At 37.8% G+C, this 22,960-nt stretch overlaps 1 protein-coding gene across 1 annotated transcript; it reads left to right on the top strand.

Annotated features, from left to right (window-relative positions):
* The first annotated feature begins 6,384 nt into the window (after positions 1–6,384).
* On the top strand, positions 6,385–19,921 carry casp8l1 (caspase 8, apoptosis-related cysteine peptidase, like 1). Its single transcript, XM_062997675.1, has 6 exons — positions 6,385–6,471; positions 17,025–17,319; positions 17,421–17,440; positions 17,916–18,030; positions 18,133–18,631; positions 19,419–19,921. The coding sequence occupies exons 2-6, from the start codon at positions 17,031–17,033 to the stop codon at positions 19,546–19,548; spliced, it is 1,053 nt and encodes a 350-aa protein (XP_062853745.1). The 5' UTR covers positions 6,385–6,471; positions 17,025–17,030; the 3' UTR covers positions 19,549–19,921.
* The last annotated feature ends 3,039 nt before the right edge of the window (positions 19,922–22,960 follow it).

Here is a 22,960-nt window from a genome sequence, read left to right as displayed (position 1 = left end):
GTTAAACTGCACTGGCCTATGCACATCCACTGCACGGATTTTGATTCAGAGTGTGAATTGTACAGTGAAAGCTTGTACAGTGAAACTTGTCACGGTCAACAAACCCCTAGCAGTCCAGGTATTTATGTGTTTTATCTCAAGCTCTGTTTTTGACACTAACTCAAACTGTGCTGTCTGTGTCACTATGAAAAATCATAATTCATATCACTTCTAAATATGCAATCCTATTCATTCTTAACAGCAATGACTAATCCCTAAGCACTAACATCACACATTAATACAACATTTTAAAGTACTTTTTCTTGTCTAGGTAGGTCTTCAAAAGATGTCTTGAAAGCTGCATGTGTGAAGCATGATCACAGTAAAGTACAAGAAGTTGTCTGTAATGCCTGAAAAGGTATATATATATATACACTGGTGCTGGTCATAAAATTAGAATATCATGAAAAAGTTGATTTATTTCAGTAATTCCATTCAAAAAGTGAAACTTGTATATTATATTCATTCATTACACACAGACTGATATATTTCAAATGTTTATTTCTTTTAATGTTGATGATTATAACTGACAACTAATGAAAACCCCAAATTCAGTATCTCAGAAAATTAGAATATTACTTAAGACCAATACAAAAAAAGGATTTTTAGAAATGTTGGCCAACTAAAAAGTATGAACATGAAAAGTATGAGCATGTACAGCACTCAATACTTAGTTGGGGCTCCTTTTGCCTGGATTACTGCAGCAATGCGGCGTGGCATGGAGTCCATCAGTCTGTGGCACTGCTCAGGTGTTATGAGAGCCCAGGTTGCTCTGATAGTGGCCTTCAGCTCTTCTGAATTGTTGGGTCTGGCGTATCGCATCTTCCTCTTCACAATACACCATAGATTTTCTATGGGGTTAAGGTCAGGCGAGTTTGCTGGCCAATTAAGAACAGGGATACCATGGTCCTTAAACCAGGTACTGGTAGCTTTGGCACTGTGTGCAGATGCCAAGTCCTGTTGGAAAATGAAATCTGCATTTCCATAAAGTTGGTCAGCAGCAGGAAGCATGAAGTGCTCTAAAACTTCCTGGTAGACGGCTGCGTTGACCTTGGACCTCAGAAAACACAGTGGACCAACACCAGCAGATGACATGGCACTCCAAACCATCACTGACTGTGGAAACTTTACACTGGACCTCAAGCAACGTGGATTCTGTGCCTCTCCTCTCTTCCTCCAGACTCTGGGACCTTGATTTCCAAAGGTAATGCAAAATTTACTTTCATCAGAGAACATAACTTTGGACCACTCAGCAGTCCTTTTTGTCTTTAGCCCAGGCGAGACGCTTCTGACGCTGTCTCTTGTTCAAGAGTGGCTTGACACAAGGAATGCGACAGCTGAAACCCATGTCTTGCATACGTCTGTGCGTGGTGGTTCTTGAAGCACTGACTCCAGCTGCAGTCCACTCTTTGTGAATCTCCCCCACATTTTTGAATGAGTTTTGTTTCACAATCCTCTCCAGGGTGCAGTTATCCCTATTGCTTGTACACTTTTTTCTACCACATCTTTCCTTCCCTTCGCCTCTCTATTATTGTGCTTGGACACAGAGCTCTGTGAACAGCCAGCCTCTTTAGCAATGACCTTTTGTGTCTTGCCCTCCTTGTGCAAGGTGTCAATGGTCGTCTTTTAGATAACTGTCAAGTCAGCAGTCTTCCCCATGATTGTGTAGCCTACAGAACTAGACTGAGAGACCATTTAAAGGCCTTTGCAGGTGTTTTGAGTTAATTAGCTAATTAGAGTGTGGCACCAGGTGTCTTCAATATTGTACCTTGTCACAATATTCTAATTTTCTGATTTTCTGGTGACTGTGCTCCCAGCTCCCTTGAGATCATTGACAAGCTCCTCCCGTGTAATTCTGGACTGACCTCACCTTTCTCAGAATCATTCTTACCCCACGAGGTGAGATCTTGCATGGAGCTCCAGAGCGAGGGTGATTGACTGTGATCTTGTATTTCTTCCATTTTCAAATGATCGCGCCAACAGTGGTCTCTTTCTCACCAAACTTCTTGCTGATGGTCTTGTAGCCCATTCCAGCCTTGTGCAGGTCTACAATCTTGTCCCTGACGTCCTTTGATAGCTCTTTGGTCATGCCCATGGTGGTCGAGAGATTTGAACGGAAGAAACTGATTCTGTGACAGGTGTCTTTTATACAGGGACAGGACTAATTTGTGTGCCTCATGGGCACATAACCGGTCTGTGGGGGTCAGAGTTCTTGCTGGTTGGTAGGGGATCAAATACTTATTTCCCTTAATTAAATACAAATTAATTTATAACCTTTATTTAATGTTTTTTTTCTGGATTTTTTGTTGATATTCTGTCTCTCTCTGTTAAAATAAACCTTCCATAAAAATTATAGACTGTTCAAGTCTTTGTAAGGGGGTAAACTTACAAAATCAGCAGGGGATCAAATACTTATTTCCCCCACTGTATATATACGTATATATATATATATATATACAGTGCCTTGCAAAAGTATTCAGCCCCCTTGAACTTTTCAACCTTTTGCCACATTTCAGGCTTCAAACATAACGATATGAAATTGTAATTTTTTGTGAAGAATCAACAACAAGTGGGACACAATCGTGAAGTGGAACGAAATTTATTGGATATTTTAAACTTTTTTTAGAAATAAAAAACTGAAAAGTGGGGCGTGCAATATTATTCAGCCCCCTTGCGTTAATACTTTGTAGCGCCACCTTTTGCTGCGATTACAGCTGCAAGTCGCTTGGGGTATGTCTCTATCAGTTTTGCACATCGAGAGACAGAAATTTTTGCCCATTCTTCCTTGCAAAACAGCTCGAGCTCAGTGAGGTTGGATGGAGAGCGTTTGTGAACAGCAGTTTTCAGCTCTTTCCACAGATTCTCGATGGGATTCAGGTCTGGACTTTGACTTGGCCATTCTAACACCTGGATACGTTTATTTGTGAACCATTCCATTGTAGATTTTGCTTTATGTTTTGGATCATTGTCTTGTTGGAAGATAAATCTCCGTCCCAGTCTCAGGTCTTTTGCAGACTGCAACAGGTTTTCTTCCAGAATGGTCCTGTATTTGGCTCCATCCATCTTCCCATCAATTTTAACCATCTTCCCTGTCCCTGCTGAAGAAAAGCAGGCCCAAACCATGATGCTGCCACCACCATGTTTGACAGTGGGGATGGTGTGTTCAGGGTGATGAGCTGTGTTGCTTTTACGCCAAACATAACGTTTTGCATTGTGGCCAAAAAGTTCGATTTTGGTTTCATCTGACCAGAGCACCTTCTTCCACATGTTTGGTGTGTCTCCCAGGTGACTTTTTATAGATATCTTTGAGAAATGACTTTCTTCTTGCCACTCTTCCATAAAGGCCAGATTTGTGCAGTGTACGACTGATTTTGTCCTATGGACAGAGTCTCCCACCTCAGCTGTAGATCTCTGCAGTTCATTCAGAGTGATCATGGGCCTCTTGGCTGCATCTCTGATCAGTCTTCTCCTTGTTTGAGCTGAAAGTTTAGAGGGACGGCCGGGTCTTGGTAGATTTGCAGTGGTCTGATACTCCTTCCATTTCAATATGATCGCTTGCACAGTGCTCCTTGAGATGTTTAAAGCTTGGGAAATCTTTTTGTATCCAAATCCGGCTTTAAACTTCTCCACAACAGTATCTCGGACCTGCCTGGTGTGTTCCTTGGTCTTCATGATGCTCTCTGCGCTTTAAACAGAACTCTGAGACTGTCACAGAGCAGGTGCATTTATACGGAGACTTGATTACACACAGGTGGATTCTATTTATCACCATCAGTCATTTAGGTCAACATTGGATCATTCAGAGATCCTCACTGAACTTCTGGAGTGAGTTTGCTGCACTGAAAGTAAAGGGGCTGAATAATATTGCACGCCCCACTTTTTAGTTTTTTATTTCTAAAAAAAGTTTAAAATATCCAATAAATTTCGTTCTACTTCACGATTGTGTCCCACTTGTTGTTGATTCTTCACAAAAAATTACAATTTCATATCGTTATGTTTGAAGCCTGAAATGTGGCAAAAGGTTGAAAAGTTCAAGGGGGCTGAATACTTTTGCAAGGCACTGTATATATATATATATATATATATATATATATACAAGGTACCTTCCACGACCACAGGACGTGTCTTTCGACATGGTTGTTTAACAAATGAGAAGCTACTCACTGCATCAGTCAGGGTTAAATAACTTGGTGCCAGCTGAAACATAACCACCCATGCAGTAATTATCCAATGGGAGGCTCTTACCTATTTGCTTAGTTAAATCCAGGTGATGACCTTTTTTTTGGCCAGGCAGTGTATATATATATATATATATATATATATATATATTATATAGGATGCCAATCTGCTGCAGGGCATCACACACCCAGTCATTCTCACTTACTCACACCCAAGTGCAAGACTAGTCTGTCTACATACTGTGTATTGTTTTGGATGTGAAAGGAAAATTTAATACTTGGAAACAATTAGATTATGTGGCAAAAACAGAGAGGACTATGGTAACTGATTTCCTTAAGATAAGGCATTGACATTTTACAGACGGTTGTGATATTTTCATATGTTTTAAAATTGCACGTGATGTCTGTCTTGTATTTAGCCATTGTATTTAGTTTGTTAAATGTAATCCATTTTGTAAGAGCACTAGCAACATTACCTGAGTGCAGTACTCTAGAACTGGATGGACCAGCTTGTGCTTTCTTGTGAATCTCTTGGTCAGGAAACAGTTTTGGCACACATGCACATTTAGACACTTCAGACAGCGATACCTGTATAGAGGTGAGAAATGTGGAGTTACCACCAAATCTCTAGTTTCACTGTTCCTCACTTGCAAGACCAAAACCAGTTTATTAATACTACAAATATTTATAGTTTATTTAGCCAACTTATACTAAGGCCAAAAATTGCTATTACTACTGTATAAAATTAATTATAGAAAATAATATGCCTCCATGATATGTTTCACCAATGCTTGGAACAGTGGTAGCCTAGTGGGTAGAGCTTTGGGCTATCAACTGAAAGATTGAGAGTTTGAATCCAAGCTCTGCCATGCAGCCACTGTTGGGCCCTTGAGCAAAGCCCTTAACCCTCTCTGCTCCAGAGCGCCATACAATGGCTGACCCTGCGCTCTGACCCCAGCTTCTAAACAAGCTGAGATACACGAAGAAAGAATTTCATTGTACTGCACATCTGTATATGTATATATGACAAATAAGGGCATTTGTCTTCTTGTTTTTAAGACTAGACATATAAATCAGGACATTATTTGATCATGGAGTGGAACAAAATTAGTATACATACACTATATTGCCAAGTATTTACTCACCCATCCAAATCATTGAATTCAGGTGTTCCAATCACTTCCATGGCCACAGGTGTATAAAACCAAGCACCAAGGCATGCAGACTGCTTCTACAAACATTAGTGAAAGAATGGGTCACTCTCAGGAGCTCAGTGAATTCCAGCATGGTACCGTGATAGGATGCTACCTGTGCAACAAGTCCAGCTGTGAAATGTTACTAAATATTCTACTATGCTACTAAATATTCCACAGTCAACTGTCAGTGGTATTATAACAGGAGTTGGGCTCGGCCCCTTAGTTCCGGTGAAAAGAACTTCTAATGCTTTAGCATACCAAGAGATTTTGGACAATTTATGCTCCCAAATTTGTAGAAACAGTTTGGGGATGGCCCCTTCCTGTTCCAACATGACTGCGCACCAGTCCATAAAGACATGGATGAGTGAGTTTGGTGTGGAAGAACTTGACTGGCCGATCGCCGATCACGATCATTCAATATTTTTTTCCGACCACATTCCTTCCTCGAAGATGATGTTTCCCCACTGTATTTCTACTTTTTAATAATGCGTTGGACAGTTTTTAACCTGAGTTGGCTTGGTAGGTAGCACTGTTGTCTTGCAGCAAGAAGGTCCTGGGTTTAGTTCCTTTCTGTGTGGAGTTTGCAAGTTCTCCCTGAGTCTGCATAGGTTTCCTCTGGGACCTCCGGTTTTCTACCACAAGTGAGGTAAATTGGAGATTTTGTCCATGATTGTCCAAAATTGTCCATGACTGTGTTTGACATTAAAGACTTAAACTGATGAATCTTGTGTAACCTGTAGCTTCTATCATAAATGTAACCAAAGAATGTAAAACAGGACGTTAAAATCCAAATAATCAAATAAATCTTACAAACGTTGGAAGTAGGATAGTTTTGCAATTTGCATTGACCTGGCAACCTCAGTAATCTGACACCAAAAAAGAACGACCCTATTAGGAAGCTTATTTTAGTTTCAGTTTGGAGTAATAATGCTAGTCTTGTTACAGCCAGCTTCAAGGAAAAGAAACTGAAGAAAGTTAAGCAGACCGACATTTGAGAATTTTGTTCAGCTATTTTTGCAACCTTCGGAATTTTGCCGCGTTTTCTCTCGGGATTTAAGGTGTGTAAAGTCAACATTAAAAAAAAAATATATATATAAAAGAATTAATCCTGTTTGCACTATTTTACCGCCAATCAAGGTGGGTAAGAACTAAAAAAGTAAGAAGAACTGAAAATATGATTATGCTGTTGAGATATTATCAGAGGTGGAAAGTAACGAATTACATTTACTCGCGTTACTGTAACTGAGTAGTTTTTTGTGTACTTGTACTTTTTAAAGTAGATTTTACAACCAGTAATTTTACTTTTACTTAAGTATGTTTTGTATTAAGAATTGTAACTCCAGGGCTCTAGTGTGCGACCAATTTGGTCGCACATGCGACCTAATTTCTCAATGGTGCGACTAAAAAAAATCTTAGGTCGCACCGGTGCGACCAGCCGTTCGAGGGGGAAAAAAGTCTCCGCGACTCTGAAAGTCTCCCTGTGGTTCAACAACAAACACACAATCAGAGATAGTGAAGGGCGGGACAATATTGTAGCGGCGGTATGTGACATTCAGCTCAGCCAATCAGAATGCAGCACCTGGTTATGTGCAGTTTGTTTAGTTTCGTATATGAGACTCGCCGTATAGCCCCAGGATGGAAGTTCGGGTGCTGGAACGCTCTTGGAAGTCCTGACTAAACAGTTAAAGTGACTCTACTATGTCGTGTGCTTTTATTCCCACACCTCCACCACCGCACAGCAAAAGACCTGTAGCATCCCCACCGCACAGCGGCTAAGTGAGCCGACCCTCTACAGTAGCAAGTGGCTAATGCTAGCGGTAAAGTGCGGCGATAATGAAAGTTAAAACACGACAATATTTTCGTTAAGTAAAATATAAAAATAACTAAAAGACAATGAAATATCAGTATACATGTAATCACACAGTGATTGCTCCGCAAGCGATTTTGGGACTCTGTGTAAACGATACAGTAAAGCCGATAATATAATGCACTGCATTTAAGATTACACTCTAGAGCCCCATACACACACACAAATATACACACACATATATATAAACAGATATACACACACACACAAATATACACACACATATAAACAGATATACACACATACACACACATATATATAAACAGATGTACACACATACACACATATAAACAGATATACACACATACACACACATATAAACAGATATACACACATACATACACACATTTACTCTATTATTATTTTTATAATTTGTATTATAGTCTACTATAATACTATCATTGACTGTAAAGAGTGTAGGAAGAGCGATAGTGCATTTGTGACTGGTTGTAATACATTTCGAATTGAAATGCTGAAAAAGCACAATGCATCTATAAAACCCATTACATGCCGGTGTTCTGTCGATTTATCCTACCCATCGATTTGTCCTACTGAGCATGCGCACATCGGTTTTGACTCGTTGCGGGGAACGCCTATAATTCTGTGCTACCTTTGCCTAATGTATTTGTTCTAGCGGTTAGTAACGTATGGTTTCGTTTTAATTCTTTAAAAAGTTTAAAGTTTAAGTGTATGTAATGCTGTTATTATGTGACTTTAAAAAAAAAAGCTATATAAAAATATTCAAAGTGCTTAAATGAGCTGTACTTGATTGATTACAGTTAAATAACTGTGTATCTTAATAATGCTGTGTTAACGTTGTATTTAACCACGTTTATACATGCCTTTGGTAATTTTAGATGCGTTTTTCATACATCTAGAAAAGCCAATCATTTTTAAATAACCATCTGCGACCTTAACATTATGACAACACAAAATGTATTAGGTTATTTTTCAGTTTTGTGCTTTATTAGCAGTTCAATATGTACAGTAACGGTTGTTTGAAGTTAAAGTTGAGTTTAAAGTGAATTACTGAATGAATATGTTGAGCATTTATTACGTTTTTTATGTACTCAGTTATTTGTATATGTACAACTATTTTTTGCTGCTCCCCTGTCAGTTTAGTTCTAATTATTTGAGATTAAGATGTTCTTCGGGTTAGAATATTATTTACTACAAAATCAAAATGTACATACATCATACACACATACACATATATATATATATATATATATATATATACATACTGTATATACATACATATACTGTATATACATATAATACTCACTACATAGCCAACACTACATATACACACTACATAGCCAAAAGAACTCGCTTGTAGTTCTACAATTACTGACTGTAGTCCATCTGTTTCTCTGCATGCTTTGTTAGCTCCCTTCATGCTGTTCGTCAATGGTCAGAACCCCCACAGAGCAGGTATTATTTAGGTGGTGGATCATTCTCAGCACTGCAGTGACACTGCCATGGTGGTGGTGTGTTATTGTGTGTTGTGATGGTATGAGTGGATCAGAAACAGCAGTGCTGCTGGAGTTTTAAAATACAGTGTCCACTCACTGTCCACTCTATTAGACACTCCTACCTAGTTGGTCCACCTTGTAGATGTAAAGTCAGAGACGATCGCTCATCTATTGCTGCTGTTTGAGTCGGTCATCTTCTAGACCTTCATCAGTGGTCACAGGACACTGCCCACAGGGTGCTGTAGGCTGGATATTTTTGGTTGGTGGACCAATCTCAGTCCAGCAGTGAGGTGTTTAAAAACTCAGCACTGCTGTGTCTGATCCATTCATACCAGCACAACACACACTAACACCATGTCAGTGTCACTGCAGTGCTGAGAATGATCCACCACCTAAATAATACCTGCTCTGTAGTGGTCCTGTAGGGGGTCTGACCACTGAAGAACAGGGTGAAAGCAGGTTAAAAAGTATGTAGAGAAACAGATGAACTACAGTCAGTAATTTTAGAACTACAGAGTGCTTATACATGATAAGTTTTTCAGGATGAACTCAAGTTCATATGCATGTATAAATAGCTGGAGGTAATATTGTTATTGAACATTTTAAACTAGTTTTTTTAAACCAGATTTTGCCACTGTCTCCATTAATTAATAGGAATTATAAAGCCAAGTGAACTTCATGACAGCAGGGCTGAGTGGTGATTTAAGACAATGCAGAGGATTACTGCATAAGTTGCTCCATGCTGCAAGACAGAGCTGACAAGAGCATGATTGAAATGATAGATATTTAGAGCAGCTATATTATACAGATATACAGATATATTTTATCTAATTTTACCTTTATTATTAAAAAGTTATTGTGAACATTATTTACTGATTTGTACAGCATTGTTACCTGTTTTACTCAGGTGCAGTGTGACAGTAGTTGGGTACATTTTAATGTGCAGAATATAACAAATCACACCCAAAATACATATGTAAAAAATGTAGACACATCCACCAGAGACTCAGGATGTGTTGTTGTTAATAAACTAGTTTAAAAATTACACAATTATTTGAGATGTATGGGCTGTATAGTGGCTCAGTGGGTAGCTTTGTTGATTCACAGCAAGAAGGTCCTGGGCTCCATTTACAGGTGGATTCTTTCTGTGAGAAGTTTGCATGTTCTCCCCATGTGTATGTGGGGTTTTTTTTCCGGGTGCTCTAGTTTTCTCCCACAGTCCAAAGACATGCAAGTGAGGTAAATTGAAGATACAAAACTGTCTCTGACTGTGTTTGATATTAAATGTGTGAACTAATAAATCTTGTGTAATGAGTAACTACCTGCCCTGTCATGAATGTAACCATGATGTTAAAATCCTAATAAATAAATTAAAAATTAAGATAAATGTCTGAGAGACAGGTCAATAAATCAAGTGTGCTACCTATCATTTGTAATAAAATATAAGCCCATCGAGATGTGCTAACACTATTTATAATAAGACATAGATCTATCGAGATGCGCTGTCTATTGTTTATAATAATATACATACCTATCGAGATGTCCTACCTATTGTTTATAATAATATACATACCTATCGAGATGTCCTACCTATTGTTTATAATAAGATACATACCTATCGAGATGTCCTACCTATTGTTTATAATAAGATATAGAGCTATCGAGATGTCCTACCTATTGTTTATAATAAGATACATACCTATCGAGATGTCCTACCTATTGTTTATAATAAGATACATACCTATCGAGATGTCCTACCTATTGTTTATAATAAGATACATACCTATCGAGATGTGCTACCTATAGTTTATAATAAGATACATACCTATCGAGATGTCCTACCTATTGTTTATAATAAGATACATACCTATCGAGATGTGCTACCTATAGTTTATAATAAGATACATACCTATCGAGATGTCCTACCTATTGTTTATAATAAGATACATACCTATCGAGATGTCCTACCTATTGTTTAAAATAAGATACATACCTATCGAGATGTCCTACCTATTGTTTATAATAAGATACATACCTATCGAGATGTGCTACCTATAGTTTATAATAAGATACATACCTATCGAGATGTCCTACCTATTGTTTATAATAAGATATAGAGCTATCGAGATGTCCTACCTATTGTTTATAATAAGATACATACCTATCGAGATGTCCTACCTATTGTTTATAATAAGATACATACCTATCGAGATGTCCTACCTATAGTTTATAATAAGATACATACCTATCGAGATGTCCTACCTATTGTTTATAATAAGATATAGACCTATCGAGATGTGCTACCTATTGTTTATAATAAGATATAGAGCTATCGAGATGTCCTACCTATTGTTTATAATAAGATACATACCTATCGAGATGTCCTACCTATTGTTTATAATAAGATACATACCTATCGAGATGTCCTACCTATTGTTTATAATAAGATACATACCTATCGAGATGTCCTACCTATAGTTTATAATAAGATACATACCTATCGAGATGTCCTACCTATTGTTTATAATAAGATATAGACCTATCGAGATGTCCTACCTATTGTTTATAATAAGATATAGACCTATCGAGATGTGCTACCTATTGTTTATAATAAGATATAGAGCTATCGAGATGTCCTACCTATAGTTTATAATAAGATACATACCTATCGAGATGTCCTACCTATTGTTTATAATAAGATACATACCTATCGAGATGTGCTACCACTAGTTATAATAAGATACCTATAATTTATAATATGATAGACATAATTTTAATAAGAACAGATCGATAAAACTTAAATATTTACTACAGGAATACATTTCGATAGGGTAGGACAAATCGACAGATAGATTTATAAATCTGCGCTACGGTAGGAAGTTTCGATAGGGTAGGACAAATCGACAGATAGATTTATAAATCTGCGCTACGGTAGGAAGTTTCGATAGGGTAGGACAAATCGACAGAACACCGGGATAAATGTACTGCCCAAGTGTCCCCCTCTCTCTGCTGCCTTTCAGCGGCAGGCAGCAGCAAACAGATCATCAAATGAGGCCATGTTGACCAAATTGTTAATCATTTACAAGTCGATATTGCCTATATGGACAACGATTAAAAAAAAAGTGAACCTGTAAAACTGCGGTGTTAAATGCGATGCGGTCGAAAATTTGGGTGCACCTAACTTTTGTGCTGGTGCACCTAAGAAAAAAAGTTAGGCGCACCAGTGCAACCAGTGCAAAAAGTTAGTCTAGAGCCCTGAACTCGCTACATTTTAAATAACATCCGTTACTGAGTAAAATAAATGCTAAAAATATCGCGTCTGGGAAACTGCTGCAATAAATTCTGCGATGGGGAGTCGGATCTTTTGGCTCGGTTCCTTTTAAAGAGCCGTTTAAAAAAATGGCCAGAGAGGCGCTACTGTAACTATAATACAGCCCCGATGTTAATATCAATAATGAACAATCATCTAATTCAAACAACACTTACATGAGAAAAAAAGATTGTTGTCAAAAGTATACAAATTGACAACAAGTATATTTTAATAACAAAAATAGTTTAAAATAATTGCAATAAATCATCTGTTGTATAACTTGTAGCCAAACTGGGCTTACATTTCACTTCATTACATACAGGGGTTGGACAAAATAATTGAAACACCTGTCATTTTAGTGTGGGAGGTTTCATGGCTAAATTGGACCAGTCTGGTGGCCAATCTTCATTAATTGCACATTGCACCAGTAAGAGCAGAGTGTGAAGGTTCAATTAGCAGGGTAAGAGCACAGTTTTGCTCAAAATATTGCAATGCACACAACATTATGGGTTCAAAAGAGGACAAATTGTTGGTGCATGTCTTGCTGGCGCATCTGTGACCAAGACAGCAAGTCTTTGTGATGTATCAAGAGCCACGGTATCCAGGGTAATGTCAGCATACCACCAAGAAGGACAAACCACATCCAACAGGATTAACTGTGGACGCAAGAGGAAGCTGTCTGAAAGGGATGTTCGGGTGCTAACCCGGATTGTATCCAAAAAAACATAAAACCACGGCTGCCCAAATCACGGCAGAATTAAATGTGCACCTCAACTCTCCTGTTTCCACCAGAACTGTCCGTCGGGAGCTCCACAGGGTCGATATACACGGCCGGGCTGCTATAGCCAAACCTTTGGTCACTCGTGCCAATGCCAAACGTCGGTTTCAATGGTGCAAGGAGCGCAAATCTTGGGCTGTGGGCAATGTGAAACATGTATTGTTCTCTGATGAGTCCACCTTTACTGTTTTCCCCACATCCGGGAGAGTTACGGTGTGGAGAAGCCCCAAAGAAGCGTACCACCCAGACTGTTGCATGCCCAGAGTGAAGCATGGGGGTGGATCAGTGATGGTTTGGGCTGCCATATCATGGCATTCCCTTGGCCCAATACTTGTGCTAGATGGGCGCGTCACTGCCAAGGACTACCGAACCATTCTGGAGGACCATGTGCATCCAATGGCGGTGCCGTGTATCAGGATGACAATGCACCAATACACACAGCAAGACTGGTGAAAGATTGGTTTGATGAACATGAAAGTGAAGTTGAACATCTCCCATGGCCTGCACAGTCACCAGATCTAAATATTATTGAGCCACTTTGGGGTGTTTTGGAGAAGCGAGTCAGGAAACGTTTTCCTCCAGCAGCATCACGTAGTGACCTGGCCACTATCCTGCAAGAAGAATGGCTTAAAATCCCTCTGACCACTGTGCAGGACTTGTATATGTCATTTCCAAGACGAATTGACGCTGTATTGGCCGCAAAAGGAGGCCCTACACCATACTAATAAATTATTGTGGTCTAAAACCAGGTGTTTCAGTTATTTTGTCCAACCCCTGTATATAACCACTCCCAAAGGCACGACTCGGTTCCTTTCGATCATTTTAAAGAGCCGTTCAATAGAATCGGATCGTTCACGAACAACCCATCACTAGTGGTTATACAGTTTGAAAAGGTTTTATGGGATGGTCTGTACTAAAATGACACATTACACATCCCTAAATGTTTTAAATGTTGTATCAACATGTTTTTTCTATTATATTTGAATAAAAAACAACTTTTGTGAGATTTATATCCAAATAACGTTTACTCTGAGTACATTTTAAATGAGTTATTTTTTAATTGAGTAGATTTTTAGTCTAGTAATTTTACTCGTACTTAAGTAAAAATTCATTAAAGTAATAGTACTTTTACTTGAGTACAATATTTTAGTACTCTTTCCACCTCTGGATATTTAACTTTAATAAATGTACAGCTGCTCTTTAACAAGGGCCTTTATGGTCAGATAATCTTATTCCTTTACATTCAGCATTAAGCCCTAAACAGTTATAACAACAAATTAAAAAACAGTTGTCATCTATAAATAAAAATCCCTTTATTTATTTGTTTCTTTGATGTATTGCACAATCATATGACCTGACGTATTATTTTTAACTTTAATTTAATTCACTTTAATTTACTTGCTCCCATCAGTAGAAACCCAGCAGTAAGGTGTGTCTTCTAGTGCTTGCTGAGCAATTTCCACAAAATGCAGAGCCATCACGGTGTTGACAAGAGTCTCTGTGTTAGTATGTGCACGTGAAAATCAGACTTATTTTAACAAAACAGATGCACTCCTAACAAGACCTAAAAACAAACAATGCAAACCAATGCAAAAACATACATATTATAAACTGTAACTACTTAAATATAACTATTTAAACCTGTACCCCATACACATTGCCATGGTGTCACCAACGACATAAAATTATCCACCCCTTTCTTCCCCGGACCAAGCGTCCTCTTTTTTAAAAATCAAAATATGATCACCCTATATTATATATAATATTATTATATATTATATTATTATACATTAGATATATAATATATCTATAGTCTCCAAAGTCTTCATAGATTAAGAATTGTAATAATTTTAACCACAGATTGTTCCATCGCATCTTTACAGTGCAGCCCTTATCATGTGCCGTGTTAAACAGCTACTATATATCCTGCTGACCATCATCTAACATTCTTTTTTGTATTAAATTGTATTAAATTATGAGTAGTTATAATATGTTATTTTTCCGTTTATTTTTTATCAGCTGCTTTATCCTGGTCAGGGTCACGAGTGGTCCAGTTTCTCCAGAAAACAATGTGCGCAAGGCAGGAATAACCTGAACACTGCACTAATCCATCACAGGGCTCCAGCCATCACTCCAACCACACAACAGTCAATCGTGTCTGTGTAGATGCCTGGCTGGCTGATAGCACCAATGAGATTTTAACCAGGGTCTCAGAGGTGCTGGGCTAGTTTATTAGACCTCCACACCTATCGAGTTTTATTTTATTAGTTTTAGATTAAATATTTTTTAGGAAGCTCGTTATTTGAACAATGGAAATGACAAAGATGCTTGAAGCTAAAATGCCCAACTAATTGCCAGATATGTGACACTCCACAACCCAGGTTTCTGTTTGTAGTTTCACAATGAGACTAATAAAGTTGTGTAAAGCTCTGTCATAGAAGATGTAGTCACACCTAGCAGTAACATAAGTTAACCACAAACATTCTGAACAGATAAAACCCTGGAGTTAATTAATAACACTGCTGCCATGCAGTTGGGGTTTATTTAGTACCTAGAATTTAAATTGATTTAGTACATATAGTTCAGGTTTAGTCTAGACACATCTTAGTAATAACAAACAGACTGCATCAGACCAAAAAAGCCACATTAAAAGTTCTGAATACTTTTGTGAACTCAGATTTTAATTTTTGAAAAACTATAAAAATCATGTTTTTATCATGTTATCATTGTGTTTAGCTGTATAGACTGATGGGTAAAAATGACAATTGTATCCATTCAAATTTAAATCCGTAACACAATAAAGTGCAAACAGTCTGAATACCTTCTGAATAAATGTATTGTGATTGTATGTCTTTACATTTACCTCAGTGCAGAAGCAGTAATGTTGAAAGTCTTCTCCACACCTGTTTAGTTTAGTTTCTGGGCTTTTTCTGCCTACTACCAGGTTTCTGTTACCTGATGTTTAATTATGTATGATACCAGTGGTATTATGTGAGCTCAGAAAGCACCTGTTTATTTTATTCCACCAGCCTAAATTAAATAGAAATAGAAATAGAAATAGAACTTACTACGCAAGTTCCTTTACATTGCCTAATTAGCACCTAAAACTTTTAGCTTTATATTTTGTTGTTTCTGCTGCACATCATATCTTAAAATTTTAATATCTAAAGTAATATTTAATATCTAAAGTAATGTTTAACAATGTAATAGAAATGTAACAGTAGTGTTGTATCTAAACAAAAGTGTAACAATGGTGTAATATCAAAGTCGTATGGTATGTTTTGAAAATCAATAAAAGGTAACTATAGTACTGCATCTAAAGTTAAAATTAACAATAGTATTGTAAGAAAAGTACAAATGTATCCTAAGTAAAATGTAACTGTTATAAGAAATCTAAATTGAATTGTAGAAATAGCATTGTGTCTAAGTAAAATTGAACTAATATTCTGATAAATGTAATTTCAGTATGTGAAAGTAATGTAACAATACTATTGATCAGTCCTCTCCACAAAAATCTGCACTTCTGGAAAACTTTAACAAAATGGACTTTAAAAACATTTTATTAATTTTTTATGCCTTTTTATGTTTTATCCAAATTTTAAATTTGCCCACCTGCCAGGTCACCATATGCCAGGTTAGCTTATCATACAGTCTTGTTTATTTTTTTTTTACATTTGACAAAATGTTATTTTTAACTTCTATAGAAAATGGTGTTTGCATGGTAAGTAATTTTTAATTATAGTATAAGATTAAAAGTGTAATGTAACTAAAATATAATACCTAGTCAAATATAATAATAGTAAATATCTGAAGAAAATAATGCTTACAAAGCAGACATTCAAAATTCATAGTATAATATAACACATAGTACATATGTATAATAACAATGATAGTTAATATATCATCAGATTGTAATGATAATTCATATCCCTTAATCAGATTGCTTAATTAAAGCTTGGGCTAAAGTATTAGAAACAAACTAAATTCCTAAATATAAAAAAATAAATAAAAACATAAAATTAATTAGCTAGTAGGTCATAGAATCATTCATCAGTTAGTCATAATATAGTCATTTTGCACTATATGAAGCTGTGTGCAGTCCACTCTAAGTCTGGATGAATGTAATAAATGTTCAGTTTATCTTTAAACAACAGTCACTCACATTCTGTTTTATTTTACAGACAGACATGGAGACTTTGCGAAAGCACAAGGTCTTCCTCATTGACACTTTGTTGATGGATGCCAGCAATATCTTAAATTTTGCCCAGCAGAAAAATATCCTCACCACGCGTGAATACAACAATCTTAACCACTCCAACCACACCCAGGAAAAAATTGTCACAAATCTTCTAGACATAGTGATGAACAAGGGCAACGAGACATGTCTCAGATTTGAGAAGCTCCTGCATTGCCAAGACCTTCAGAAGAATTTCCCTAAGTTGAGGGAGCATTTCTTGCCCCCATCTCAACCACTAGGTATGAGCAATTATTTGGTTTGGCAGTCAAAGTGACTTTTTAATCTGTAAACTGAATATAGCAACATTTTGACACTGTTTTTGATGTTGTTTTTTTTCCAGATACGGCAGCTGTTGAAGAGGTGATTTAAAACACAGAGCACTTTATTATACACTATATACACGATAGTGTGTCATACTTTGGTTTCATTATGTTGCATTAAATACTAAGTGTCAGCCTTTATTGATACATGCAGTTTTTTTTGACAGTTTTTAACCTGCTTTCACTTTGTTCTTCAATGGTCAGGACCTCCACAGGACCACCACAGAGCAGGTATTATTTGGGTGTTGGATCATTCTTAGTACTTCAGTAACAATGACATGGTGGTGGTTAGTGTGTGTTGTCCTGACCATTGAATAACAGGGTGAAAGCAGGATAAAAAAGTAGAGAAACAGATGGAATACAGGTATATATATACCCTGTGAACAACAGTCAATTGTTATTCATGTGGCCGCCCAGCTGGATGGCAGAGCACATTATTGTTATACAATTTGCTTGTTGTAGCATTTTTGTAAATGTGGAGATGGTTGATTATATTAGTTTGTATATCTTTTTAGGAGAAGAATTTTTATCCCATGAACCATCGGCCTCTAGGATACTGTCTGATTATTAACAACTATGACTTTCATGGTACATCGTTTGGTAACAGAAAGGGGACGGACATGGATAGAGGTATTTCGGACCTTTCATCACACTCCTTAAACAGCTCAACCTTTATGCCTCCTAGAAATCTATTTCTGATTTTCTCTCCATCATGTCATTACTGTTTTTCAGACACTCTTACCAGAGTTTTTAAGAGGATGAATTTTTTAGTGGAAGAAAGAAGAGATCTTCCAAGTGAAAAAATTAAAGATGCGGTCCGCGAGTTTTCAGAGAATAAACACTCTGAAATGGATGCTTTCGTGTGCTGCATCCTTTCACATGGAGAAAAGGGTTCTGTGTGTGGTGTTGATGGTGTTACAGTTTCAATCCGAGACCTCACTGAGCCGTTTGCCCTCTGCAGAACACTCATGGGCAAGCCCAAACTCTTCTTTATTCAGGCATGCCAGGGTGATGAGCTGCAAAAGGGTGTATGGATGGGCGATGGAGGTTCTGAGGATAAGCAAATGTATGTGGATGATGCCCAAATATCTGGTCTGAACAGCATCCCCATTAAAGCTGACTTCTTAATTGGGATGTCTACAGTGGAGTACTACAAGTCTTTCCGCCACCCAACAGAGGGATCTATTTATATCCAAGAGCTGTGCAAGCAGCTGGAGATTGGCTGCCCTAGGTAAGTATAAAGAGTGGTCATTGCCAGAATTAGTATCAGACACTGGTTGTGGTTCATTAACACATGGAGAAGAAGTTGTTTGGTTGTTAATGCAAAAATAACATTTATTGTGACATAATCAGGTCTTAGAATTGATTAAATTTAATTCAACACATTAATTGTCGTCACCCTGTTCTACATTTTCAGCCTTTAGCAGACATCTTTATCCACAATTCTAACTATTGGAGTATACATTGCAAGCAGTTGATGGTTGAGGGCTTTGCCCTAGGGCCCAACAGTGGAATCTGGCAGATGTGGGGCTTGAAACAGCGATCTTCTGATTACTAGTCGTGTACCTTAAATGCTAAGCTACCTCTTTTATTCATAAGAATAAAAATCACACACTGCCCTGACTGATACCCATTCTAAATATAATTATATTTACTTTTGTGAATTAACTTCAGACTTTGAAGTATTACATATTCTGTGTGTCTTTAGTATAATTAAAAGCAACTCGCTGATTTTTCTTTCAGACAGGGCACTATGGTGCCATTGTCTCCCTATAGTGTAACTAATAGCACTTGGGACCAAATTAAGGAATAAGCTTTCTCTATTTGCAACTTTTCTCTCTTCTGCATGACATCTGGACGGCACGGTGGCTGGGTGGGTAGCACTGTTGCCTCACAAAGAAGGTCCTGGGTTCGATCCTCAGGTGGAGCGGTCTGGGTCCTCTCTGTGTGGAGATTTAAGAATTGTTGATGTGAAAGTTTGTAGTACACTGATAATATATTTTTGGTTTCCCTAACAGGAATGAGGACATCCTGTCAATTCTTACAAAGGTGAATGCAAGCGTGAGCACCAAAGTGCTATCGGGACACAAGCAGATGCCTGAACCAAAATACACTCTTACCAAGAAACTGGTACTACCAATGGACTGAGCCAGAAATTAAATGAACCCACATGATGATCATCTTAGTCTTCCGTTACACTAAATAAGTTTCAATATTGTCAATGAAATCAGATTGTGTGACAGGTTTGTGGGTAAGACTCAGGTGACAAGCTGCAATAATTCTTGGGTGCTGTTTATTTAGGTTTCCATTCATATGTTGTTTAAAGACACACTGATGATCATTGACAGCTATATTTGGTGAAAATCACCCTTTGAGAATTTTGTTTCAGCATTATTTTTGAAGCATAATTTTTAAATTCCAATACTTCTTTAAAGGCTAAATTTGTGATGCGTCTTTCACAACATTTAAAATATATATCAATATATCCACTGCAGATCATGTGAAATGTTTCTTTATTTGTGTTGCAAATACTTTAGCTTTCTGTTAAACTAAAGTGATAAAATAAAGTTTTTATATATTCGTACAATAAGCTGTTTCTTGAATTATTACATGATGACTAAAGCGTATGACCAAGTTTAAATGAGCTGTATACCAGGTACGTTTCTGTTATGTTAATATGCAGTGGATTTACAAAGTATTCCCTGGGTTTTGTGCATTTTATGGTTGTGGATTTAATCTTCAATTACAACCCCAAATCAGAAAAAGTTGGGACAGTATGGAAAATGCTAATAAAATAAAAACAGTGTTCCTTCCATTTACTTTGACTTTTATTCGATTGCAGACAGTTTGAACCCGAGATATTTCACGTTTTGTCTGGTCAGCTTCATTCCATTTGTTAATAAACATCCATTCCAAAAAAAAGTTGGGACGGGGACAATTTAGGACTAGTAATGAGGTGAAAAATCTAAATAATTATGTGATTCCAAACATGATGTCAACAGGTGATTGTAATCATGGTTTGGTACAAAAGCAGCATCCAGGAAAGGCTGAGTCTTTGATGAGCAAAGATGATCAGAGGATCTCCAGTTTGTCAACAAATGTGTGAGAAAATTATTGAAATGTTTAAAAACAATGTACCTCAAAGAAAGATTGGACAGGATTTGCAGATTTCTCCCTCTACAGTGCATAATATCATTAAACGATTCAAGAAATCGGAAGGAATTTCAGTGCATAAAGGCCAAGGGCGCAAGTTATAAAGTGGTAAATGCTTTACTGTCACAACTTTTTCTGGAATGTGTTGCAGGCCTAAACTGTGGGAATTGATGTTTATTAACAAATGAAATGAAGTTGAGCAGATAAAACATGAAATATCTCCTGTCTGCAATTAAATAAAACTCAAAGTAAATGTAAGAAACTTTTGTTTAACATCTATGAACTATGAATCTTTAGGCCTTTCACAATAGGCTTAACATCTGTTCTTTAACTGGGTTTATCAAGGACATTCAGAGACTTGCCTTGAGGCCACTCCAGTGTTTTGGCTGTATGCTTCATGTCATTGTAATGTTGAAAGGTAAAATATTACCTCACTCTGGGGTTGCTTGCACTCTAAAGGTTTTCTTAAAGGATGTTCCTGTTTTAGCTTTATTCATTATAAATAATAATACTTTATTGATCCCCTTGGTGAAAAGTTGTGATGTACATATATTATTGTAAAATATAATATATACACATTAAAAATATATTACATATTGCACTTATTGTAATATATATTTAGTGCACCATAGACATGTACACTATATTGCCGAAGGTATTCACTCACCCATCCAAATCATTCAATTTAGGTGTTCCAATCACTTCCATGGTCACAGGTGTATAAAACCAAGCACCTAGGCATGCAGACTGCTTCTACAAACATTTGTGAAAGAATGGGTCGCCCTCAGTAGCTCAGTGAATTCCAGCGTGGTACCGTGATAGGATGCCACCTGTGCAACAATTCCAGTCGTGAAATTTCCTTGCTACTAAATATTCCACAGTCAACTGTCAGTGGTATTATAACAAAGTGGAAGCGATTGGGAACGACAGCAACTCAGCCACAAAGTGGTAGGCCACGTAAAATGACAGAGCGGGGTCAGCGGATGCTGAGGTGTATAGTGGGCAGAGGTCGCCAACTTTCTGCAGAGTCAATCGCTACAGACCTCCAAACTTCATGTGGCCTTCAGATTAGCTCAAGAACAGTGTGTAGAGAGCTTGATGGAATGAGTTTCCATGGCCAAGCAGCTGCATCCAAGCCTTACATCACCAAGCGCAATGCAAAGCGTCGGATGCAGTGGTGTATAGCACGCCACCACTGGACTTTAGAGCAGTGGAGATGTGTTCTCTGGAATGACAAACCACGCTTCTCTGTCTGGCAATTCGATGGACGAGTCTGGGTTTGGCGGTTGCCAGGAGAACGTTACTTGTCTGACTGGATTGTGCCAAGTGTAAAGTTTGGTGGAGGGGGGATGATGGTGTGGGGTTGTTTTTCATGAGTTGGGCTCGGCCCCTTAGTTCCAGTGAAAGGAACTCTTAATGCTTCAGCACAGCAAGAGATTTTGGACAATTTCATGCTCCTAACTTTGTGGGAACAGTTTGGGGATGGCCCCTTCTTGTTCCAACATGACTGTGCACCAGTGCACAAAGCAAGGTCCATAAAGACATGGGTAAGCGAGTTTGGTGTGGAAGAACTTGACTGGCCTGCACAGAGTCCTGTCCTCAACCTGACAGAACACCTTTGGGATGAATTAGAGCAGAGACTGCGAGCCAGGCCTTCTCGTCCAACATAAGTGTCTGACCCCACAAATGCGCTTAAGAAAGAATGGTCAAAAATTCCCATAAACACACTCCTAAACCTTGTGGAAAGCCTTCCCAGAAGAGTTGATGCTGTTATAGCTGCAAAGGGTGGGCCCACATCATATTAAACCCTATGGATTAAGAATGGGAGTCACTCGAGTTCATATGCGTGTGAAGGCAGACGAGCGAATACTTTTGGCAATATAGTGTAAGTGTAAATATGAGTGACCTATCACGTATTATTATTGTAAGCCCTGATGGCTCCTTGAATGAAGGACCTTTTCTCCCACCTCCTCTACAGATTCGAGACGACAGTTTAAAACAGAGCTCGCTCTCTTGATCAGCTTGTTCAGTCTTTTCCTCTCTCTCCGAGATTGCACCTCCCCAGCACACCACTGCATAAAAGATGGCTGAAGCTACCACAGTGTCATAGAAGGATCTAAGCAGTGGTCGGCACCTCAGTCTCCTCAGTAGGTGGAGATGACCTTGGCCCTTTCTATATAGAACTGTTCTATGCAAGACCAGTCCAGTTTGTTGGACTGGATGCTCACAGATGTGGTGTGATGCAACCTTTTCCTGAAATCGATCACCAGTTCTTTACTCTTACTGGTGTTAATGTAAAGCACATTTAGTTCACACCAGGCAACAAAGTCCTTGATGTCCATAATGACTGTTTTCACAATATTACACCAAGGGAACTTGAGTAAGAACACATATTGTAAAAGATTTT

This window comes from Trichomycterus rosablanca, chromosome 6 (assembly GCF_030014385.1).
Source record: "Trichomycterus rosablanca isolate fTriRos1 chromosome 6, fTriRos1.hap1, whole genome shotgun sequence".
In the NCBI taxonomy this organism is placed as follows: domain Eukaryota; kingdom Metazoa; phylum Chordata; class Actinopteri; order Siluriformes; family Trichomycteridae; genus Trichomycterus; species Trichomycterus rosablanca.
Note: the sequence above shows the minus strand (reverse complement) of the source record. Positions and strands in the feature narration are given on the sequence as shown.